General features: G+C 36.5%; 1 protein-coding gene across 2 annotated transcripts in view; it reads right to left on the reverse strand.

Annotated features, from left to right (window-relative positions):
* The window catches only part of PRKG2 (protein kinase, cGMP-dependent, type II), an 88,610-nt gene that overhangs the window by 5,022 nt on the left and 74,614 nt on the right, over positions 1 to 8,974 (reverse strand). For both annotated transcript variants that reach the window (XM_008070342.2, XM_008070341.2), the window contains exons 15-16: positions 8,730 to 8,852; positions 7,492 to 7,554 (exon numbers count right to left, since the gene is read on the reverse strand). In XM_008070342.2, coding sequence (XP_008068533.1) covers positions 7,492 to 7,554; positions 8,730 to 8,852 — 186 coding nt within the window. The remainder of the gene's footprint in view (positions 1 to 7,491; positions 7,555 to 8,729; positions 8,853 to 8,974) is intronic.

An 8,974-nucleotide genomic window follows, 5' to 3' on the forward strand; every position in this document is an offset into this window, starting at 1 on the left:
CGCAAGCTCAGGCAATCCACTCACCTCAGCCTCCCAAAGGTGCGGGATTACAGGCTGAGCCACCGAGTTCGGCTGGAAAAAGCATCTTGATAGGTGTATTGCATCAAACAAAGAGTACTTTGAAGATGACTGAAGCTTAAACATATGAGAATAAATACACAATTTTTTATAAATTCTGGGGTTTTTGAGTCCCCCCTTGTATACTGATTACTCCTGAATTTCTATTTCCAACCAAGACTACCCCACTGAATTACAGGCTAATAACTACAACTACTATTCACCATCTCACAACTGGATATCTAATAGACATCTAGCATGTTTCAGGTCTAGATTAGAGCTCCAAATTTTCTCCACCAAACTTGTCTCAATCCTTCTAGTTACTCAAACAGAAGATACTGAAGTTATTCTTTCTCTCCAATTCTACCTCAGACCTTAAGAAAATCCTGCCAGTGCTACCTTCTGATTATATCTGTATTCAGTCTGATCAATGCTCAACACCTTCACTCAACCAGCATAGGCCAAGTCCTACTTTTGTACTGGAGAAACAACTCAGCATCAAGACTGATCATTTAAAACATGTCAGGTCACATCATGCCTTTGCTCAAAACTCCCTAGAGTTTTCCCTCTCACTCAGTGGGAAAGGCCAAGTGTGTACCATGTCTTTACCATTACCTACAAGGCCTTACAAAAATCACTCCAATGCTGCCACCCTTCATTACTATCCCACAGTCTCATTTTTCTATTCCCCTCTCTCCTTTGCTCATTTATCTCCTGACCATTCTTCCAACAAGCTAGGGATACTCCCACTCTAAGGTCTTTGTGCTCAAGACTGAATTGTTCTTTCCCCTGATTTCCTCATGGCTCGTTCCCTCCACACCTTCAGGTCTCTACCTCAAGGTTATCTTCTCAGTAAGGCCTTCTTTGTCCCTCCAGTCTAAAACCGCAGCACCCTTCCTCCCACCACATTCACGAACCTCTTATCCTCCTTCCCTGTTTTATTTTATCTCCTTAGTACTTACTACTATCTAATACACTACTTGACTGCTATCTACTTTCTGTCTCTGCTGCCCCCAGAACACAAGCTCCATGAAGGCAGGGACTTTTCTTCTATTCCCCTTCCTTCCGTGCCCCAAAACTTGAGGCACTGCTTGATATAGAGCAGGAGCCCAGTAAATGTTTGTTGAGTGACTGAATGATTCTATAAGAGAACATGCTTATATAGGACCTTGTCCTATTATATCCTTTAACATCACACCATCATGGTGATAACATGGTTCCAAGATGAAAAGATATTTTACAGTAATCTGGGTAAAGATGGGATTAAGGTGAAGCTGAAGGTGAAGTTATTTCACTTATTGCTTCCATATCATTAATCAAGAGGGGCTGAGCTGGTCTTCAGCATAGATATCAAATGTGCTGGGCTAGAAATGCACCTCCAAGTCAGGAGGCCTCGCCTCTCTTGAACACAAAACAATGTACTCTCTCTCTCTCAGGAGCCTGTTAAAAACATGGAATAATACCGTTCTATATCTCTGGATCTTTTCTACTGGGGCACTGAGGTCAGCTCAGCCAGCTGACCAATATTTATAGAAAGTCAACTTGGTCTCAGGCATTGAAAAAGACCCTACTTTTGAGATGTTTTTACTTTGGTGGAATGTGATCGGGTGGTATTTGAAGAAGTGATAATTGAATTAAGGCCAGAATGAAGCAAAAGGGGAAACTATGGGCAGATCTGTGGCAAGGGCCTTTCACATGGAAGGAAGTGGCAGGGATGAGCTGAAGTGTGGTGAATGCAGAGGAAACCAGAGAAGAAAAAGATGTCTGAGAAACAGCCAGGGGCCAGATCATGTAGGGCTTTGTAGAGCACAGTAAAGACTCAGGAGTTTCATGTATTAGAAAGTTCTAAGGAAATTATGCAATCAATCAAGTTTTCAAAAGATAATTCCTGCTGCTATGAGAAGATTAACCACAGGGCACCAGGGTGGGGCTGGGGGGCATGGGAGGTGTGAGACTTTTGAAGGCAGTCACATTCCTCTGTCCATCCCAGAGGCTAGGCTCTTCCACTCTTCTCATTTCTTCTCACCCCAAGGTGAGTTTGATTCAGTCATTAACTGGATCTCTACTCTAAGTCTAAGCTTAGTAAAAGAAGAGGAACTAAAAAGAGAGAGGGCAGGATCTAGTATATCCTATTTCAGATGCCATTCTTAACCAAGGTATCAGTCTGGAAAAAGCTGCTGGGACTCTAGTCAAAGAGTGAGAGGCAGGCAGTCACCCAGCTGTTTTACATCCACCCTCTGCCCCTTTTGTGAAACCATGGAAGTCCTCTTCTTGATCCACCCATTGCTTCTTCACACACATTAAGGCTGAATTTTCAGGGATTTCTAGGTACACAGTTCTGTGGATTCTTTTCTTCTGCCACCAAATATTTTCACAATTCCTTTTAACATATTTACAATGCTCTCTATCTAAAAGCTACTTCATAAATAATAATAAAATCATTATTGCTATTGCTCCACTGAATCAAAGAGCCTATGTGTTTCTTGCAGGGTACTTGTTACAATCTGATTTACGGCAACGTTCACTTACCACGAGTGGCTATTTGCCTAGCACTTGGCCTTTTAACACGAACTACATTTTAAGTAATGCAAGTGCCAGCATGCATTTGTATGTAAAAAATATTTATCAGTGAAATATTAGCAGCAACAGCATCTAAATTGTCTCTTCATTTTTAGAAGACTTATAGAAACTATTCTCAAAAGTAATTTCAGAGACTAGGAATGTTACAGGTAATGTTCACATACAGGCATACCTGAGATTTTGGAGATTCAGCTCCAGACCACCACCACAAAGCAAGATACATAAATTTTTTGGTTTTCAGTGTATATAAAAGTTATATTAAAAAAAGTTGTGTTTACACAAAACCGTAGTCTATTAAGTATGCAGTAGCATTATATCTAAAAATGTGCATACATTAACTAAAGTATACCTTATTAAAATACTTTATTGTTTTAAGTACATACCTTAATTAAAAAATACTTTGTTGCTTAAAAATGCTAACAATCAACTGAGTCTTCAGTGAGTCATAACCTTCTTGCTGATGGAGGGTCTTGCCTTGAGGTTGGTGGCTGCTGACTGATCAGGGTGGTGGCTACTGATGGTTGGGGTGGCTGTGACGATTTCTTAAAATACAACATTAATAAAGTTTGCAGCATAGATTGACTCTTCCTTTCACAAAAGATTCTTCTATAGCATGTGATGCTATTTGATAACATTTTGCCCATAGTAGAACTTCTTTCAAGAGTGGATTAAATCCTCTCAAACCCTGCTGCTGCTTGATCAACTAAGTTTATGTAACATTCTAAATCCTTTGCTGTAACTGCAACAATATTCACAGCATTTCCCATTTCCACTAGGATTCCATCTCAAGAAACTATCTTCTTTATTCATCCACAAGAAGCAGTTTCACCCCTTCACGTTATAGCATGGAACCATAGCATTTAGTCACATCTTCAGCTCCACTGCTAATTCTAATTCTCTTGCTTTTTCCAACACATCTCTAGTCACATCCTCCATTGAAGCCTTGAACTACTCGAAGACATCCATGAGAGCTGAAATTAACTTCTTTCAGACTTCTGATATTGTTGCTATTTTCAGCTCCTCCCATAAATTACAAATGTTCTTAATCACATACAGAATGGTGACCCTTTTCCAAAAGGTTTTTCACTTACTTTGTCTGGAGCCATCAGAGGAATCACCATATCAATTATAGCCTTACCAAATGTATTTCTTAGGTAACAAGACTTGAAAGTTGAAATCACTCCTTGATCCAAGGGCTGCAGAATAGATGTGTTAGCAGCCATGCAAACATGTATATCCTTGTACACGTACATCAGAGTTTTTGGATGACTAGGTGTATTGTCAATGAGAAATCATATTTTGAGAGAAATAGTTTTTATGAGCAGTAGGTCTCAACAGTGGGCTTAACATATTCAGTAAACCATGCTATAAGCAGAGGCACTATCATCCAGTCTTTGTTGTTCCATTATAGAGCACAGGTGGAGTAGATTTAGCATAATTTTTAAGGACCCTAGGATTTAGGGGATGATAAATGAGCATTGACTTCACCAGGTTTGTCAGTCCCTGAAGAAAGAGTCAGTCTATCTTTTGAAGCTCTGAAGCAGGCATTGACTTACCCTCTCTAGCTATCAAAGTCCTAGAAGTCATCTTCTTCCACTGTATGGCTGTTTGTCTACACTGAAAATCTGTTGTTTAATGTATCCACCTTCATCAATGATCTTAGCTAGATCTTCTGGAGAACACACTGCAGCTTCTACATCAGCATCTGCTGTTTCACCTTGTACTTTCTCACATTATGAAGATGGCTGTTGTCCTTAAGCCTCATGAACCAATTTCTGCCAGCTTCAAACTTTTCTTCTGCAGCTTCTTCACCTATCTTTGCCTTCAGAGAATAGGGCAGAGTTTTCTCTGGATTAGGCTTTGGCTTCGGAGAATGTTGCAGCTGGTTCAATCTTTCATGCAGACCACTCAATTTTTCTCCATCCATCAGTAAGGCTGTTTTTCTTTCTTATCAGTCATGTATTCACTGGGAGAGCACTTTGAGTTTCCTTCAGAACTTTTCCCTTGCAGTCACAATTTGGCTGTTTGACTATGACGCCTAGCTTTTGGTCTATCTTAGCTTTTGACATGGGCTTTCTCACTAAGCTTAATCATTTCTCTCTTTTGATCTAAAGTGAGAGATGTATGGCTTCTTCTTTCAAACCCTTAGTGGCCATTATTGGGCTATTAATTCACCTAATTTTAAGACTGTGTCTCAGGGAGGCCCGAAGAGGAAAGAGAGACAAAGGAACAGCTAGTTGGTGTTGGAACACACAGCATTTATTAAGTTTGACTTCTTATATGTGAATGGTTATTGGCACCCCAAAACAATTACAATGAAGATATCAAAGATCACTGATCACGGATCTCACTATCATAGATATAATAATAATAGAAGTTTGGTAATATTGTGAGAAGTACCAAAAGTAACACAGAGCCAGAAAGTGAGCACATGCTGTTGAAAAATGGGTGCCAACAAACTAGCTCAACGCCAGGCTGCCACCAACCTTCAATGTGTATAAAACAAGATATCTGTGAAACACTGAGAATACAGTGAAGTGCAACCAAATAAGATAAGGCCTGTACTCAAAGCAATTTTTTTCCTCTTCCTGAGAAAGAGAAAGATTTAACAAAACAAGTACTTTAGCCTTCTTTTAAGATAGGTATTGGGAGACACGATTTGTGCCTAGTTTTAAATTAGCTCCTATATAGAACTGAGATCTGTGACTATTTTTAGGAAAGAACTGAACACAGAATGGACAAATCCATGTGATAATATGACATGTTTAACTGCTATTGTTTTAAAAAACAAAATTAAAGTGGGTAGTTCTCTAAGAAAAATAAATAAATGTTTTGCTTTAGAGTGGAAAAATCTGAGGTAAACTTAAGAAATTTTTTTTTTAATTCTAAGAATATCCTGGGTAGAGAAGTTATAAACCTTAAAGATTTGTGGTAGGCTTAAACACTTCTATTTGGAGGCAAAGAAAGAGATTGATTTTTCTGGTTTTTAATCTCCCTTAGCTTTATAATTTAAAAAGCACTGTGCAAATAGAATGAAATAATGTTTTTGAACTCTCTGGGCTCACCAGAAAGCACTGTGTAAATTTGGTGTATCTTATTAGTCACCTCTGCACTCGGTATTCAGACTCTACACATGGCAAAGACAATCTTGCCTATTAAGAAGTAATAGGCAAATTAATCCCTACAGGGAAGGAAATTCAAAATTCTTTATTACCATGCTGAAGTGAGAAAATCCGTTAGCACCAATTTACATGTGCATCCAATCACAATTTGACAGCTACATTTAAATGAGCCTCAGGTAAATGAGAAGTAAAAGATAAACCTGAAAACTGTTGACAATTATATCACTTCTGTTCCCAGCTATGTCAGAGCAAAACATGAAAACTCTTCTTGAATAAGAGAAAGGGGGAAAGTATATTGGAAGAATGTCTTTAATTGATGGAACACTTGTTTCCTCAACATGAATGATCTGTTCATGTGTCATTTTATAATGAGAAAAGAAACTGTGATAACCACATGTAGAGCAGAAAGAAGATAAATTGAAATCTAAGACAAATAATGAGCTTTACAACTGAGGCAATCCAAAGGGTGACAGAGAACATAAGAATACTGCAAGTATTTTGTTCTTTGTAAAATCTATGTGTGTGTCTTGTCTTTATCTTTCTCTCCCTCTTATTTTCTCTCCCTTTTTTTCAATACATCCTTAAGGCAGAGCTCAATAGGAATTCACAATGTTGAATACATGGCTTTATTTCAAGTAAGTTCATGAATACATAAAGCAGAAGTGGCAGCTTGGGTTCCCTTTTTTTTGAAGCTGTACCACTACTGTTAAGGCAAATGAATAGTATTTGTATTCGCAAGTGTCTCTCCTTTTATTTTCACACTAAGTTGATGCGTCCCTAATACTTCAGTTGAAAATATCCATAAAGAAATGTGGTGTATTCGTTTCTAAAAGTGAACACATCCGTGTTTTCAAAGGTTTTCAATCATGAAATTCTCAAATATACTTGTGTATTACCAGTGTATTCTTATAAGTAATATTTTATATTTGTGAATTATATCCAAAATTAAAACATCTTGAAGATTGCGGGAGTTAGCCAGGCAAGATCTGACAAGCAAAAATCTTGAAGTTTGAACTGCCTTATTTGAATATTTAATCAGGTCAGAGAGGATGTCTTAAAGAGATTATCAGTTGTTCTTAAGGCCAGTTTCAGAAAGTCACAGAACTGGAAAGGCACATGTAAGATTACTGCATAAGGATAAAACATGGTTTGAGATTCTTTGGAAATCTATGTCCTTCAACCAAAAAGTAAAATACTACATAAGGAGATTATGGAAGAATAGTCAAAGAAAAATTTATTTGTAAAATAAATAAATATTATTGAAACTGAAATAGAATACTAGTTAACCATTCAATTAGCTGGTCCACTATCTTGAATATTGACAATGACCAAATCCGACATTATTCACAAATTAAATGCCAAAATTATAACTTAATTCCTTTATAGAATTGAAGTTTGATATTTAGAAATATAATAAATATGTACAACTATTATATATGGATAAAAATAAATAATCATAAAGTTCAAAAGCTCTTGCTATGATTCGAATATGTGATTTTTCAAACTTGTTTTATAACTTCACTAATTCTTAAAATGAATTTCCAGCATTAGACAAATCACTTTGATAATTAATGTAAATACATCTAGTAAAATATAGATAAAAATCAAAGCACCAAAAAGGAAAAATTGAAAGTTTATAGAGACCCTTATGGCCTACTGAGAAAAGTATCCAAGATTACCACACTGTTCTATAAATTTCCATATTTTTCTGGGCAAAGAAATAACTATGTACCTGTGTTTCTTAATATCATTGATTCCATTCTTCAGATTTCCCAGCCTTTCTGTTGGATTTTGCCTAAAATAATAATTTTTAAAAGGCAGTTTACAATAATTCCACTTGAGTAAACTTTACATTAAAATTTAACATATTTTGTTAATTAAGTAATCTATTCATTCAATAATATTCATAGAGCTCCTACGGTAGAGTAGACATCTGAGTATTAACACAACATAGCCTTCTCCCAGGAAGAGTCACAGTTAAATAAAATGTATATACATTTATAAATATATAAATGTAGATATATAAATTAAATATATATATAAAATAAAATTCAAACAAAAAAATTAGAAGTTTCTATTTGTTGATGAATGATTTTTTTTAATGGTAAGTAGAAATTTGGGGTAATATAAAATAAGACCAGAAAAGTACTTTTTAAAAAATAAAGATGGGAAGAGGCCACATGGTAACACTTCATTATCACCACTGATTTTCTCTCAGGATAACACATTTGTAAATTAATTACTGTTTTTTTGTTATTTGGGCACATTTATGCAGCACATGAAAAAGTTTGCCATATGTCTATAATCTTTAGTGACCAAGTCACGGTATTCAGGTGTCCGTCACCCAAATACACTACATCTTTGCTAAGTTTAGTTACTTTGCTCGGTTTCCAACATGGAGTTGATTCTGACCATCTTACTGTGTGTTTGTACCTTTAACTGCTTCTCTTCGTCCACCCTCATTCCACCCACACACCCTTCCCAGTCTCTGTTATCTGTCTTTCCACTCCCCACCTCCACGTGTTCAAATTGTTCAGCTTCCACATATAAGTGAGAGCATTGGACACTTGTGTTTTTGCACCTAGCTTATTTCACTAAGGACAATGACCTCCAGTTTCACCCATGTTGCTATAAACGACATGACTTCATTCTTTTTCATGCTGAATAGTAAATTACTCCTTTTTAAACCTAAGATTTGCAGTTCTGTTTTGCTCTATATTGATTATCAAAGATAAGCTGAAAAACTTAGATATCTTTTAAAGCTATAAGCAAGTTCTATAGTTCTGTAACAAGAGATAAACCCAAACTCATACTTCAAAAATAGAAAATAAGTTTCTTTCAAAATAATATAATTTAGCTACATAGAAAAGCACAAAAATTAAATATATACCTACTTTTAAAATGTGTAGAAACAGAAACTGAAAGTCTTCACACTTTTTTCAAACAGGGGCGACTAACTTTCATGCTCACCTGCAAAGCCTCCGAATCAAATCCTCAGGTCGTCTTGTTATCTTCCTGGGAAAATCCATTTTCTCTATTCCTTTGAGAATCAAATTGTAGGTCATCATTTGGTCAATCCCAGAAAAGGGCGGGCTAGAGAAAATTGAAAATAGGATACGTTGACACTGGAGTCTGAGACATATTTGGAGCTACTTCTCTTTCTTTCTTTTCTTTTCTTTCCTTTTCTCTCTCTCTCTCTCTCTCTCTTTCTCTCT

The sequence above is a fragment of the Carlito syrichta genome, unplaced genomic scaffold (genome assembly GCF_000164805.1).
Source record: "Carlito syrichta isolate Samal-C Ts95f unplaced genomic scaffold, Tarsius_syrichta-2.0.1 Scaffold313359, whole genome shotgun sequence".
In the NCBI taxonomy this organism is placed as follows: domain Eukaryota; kingdom Metazoa; phylum Chordata; class Mammalia; order Primates; family Tarsiidae; genus Carlito; species Carlito syrichta.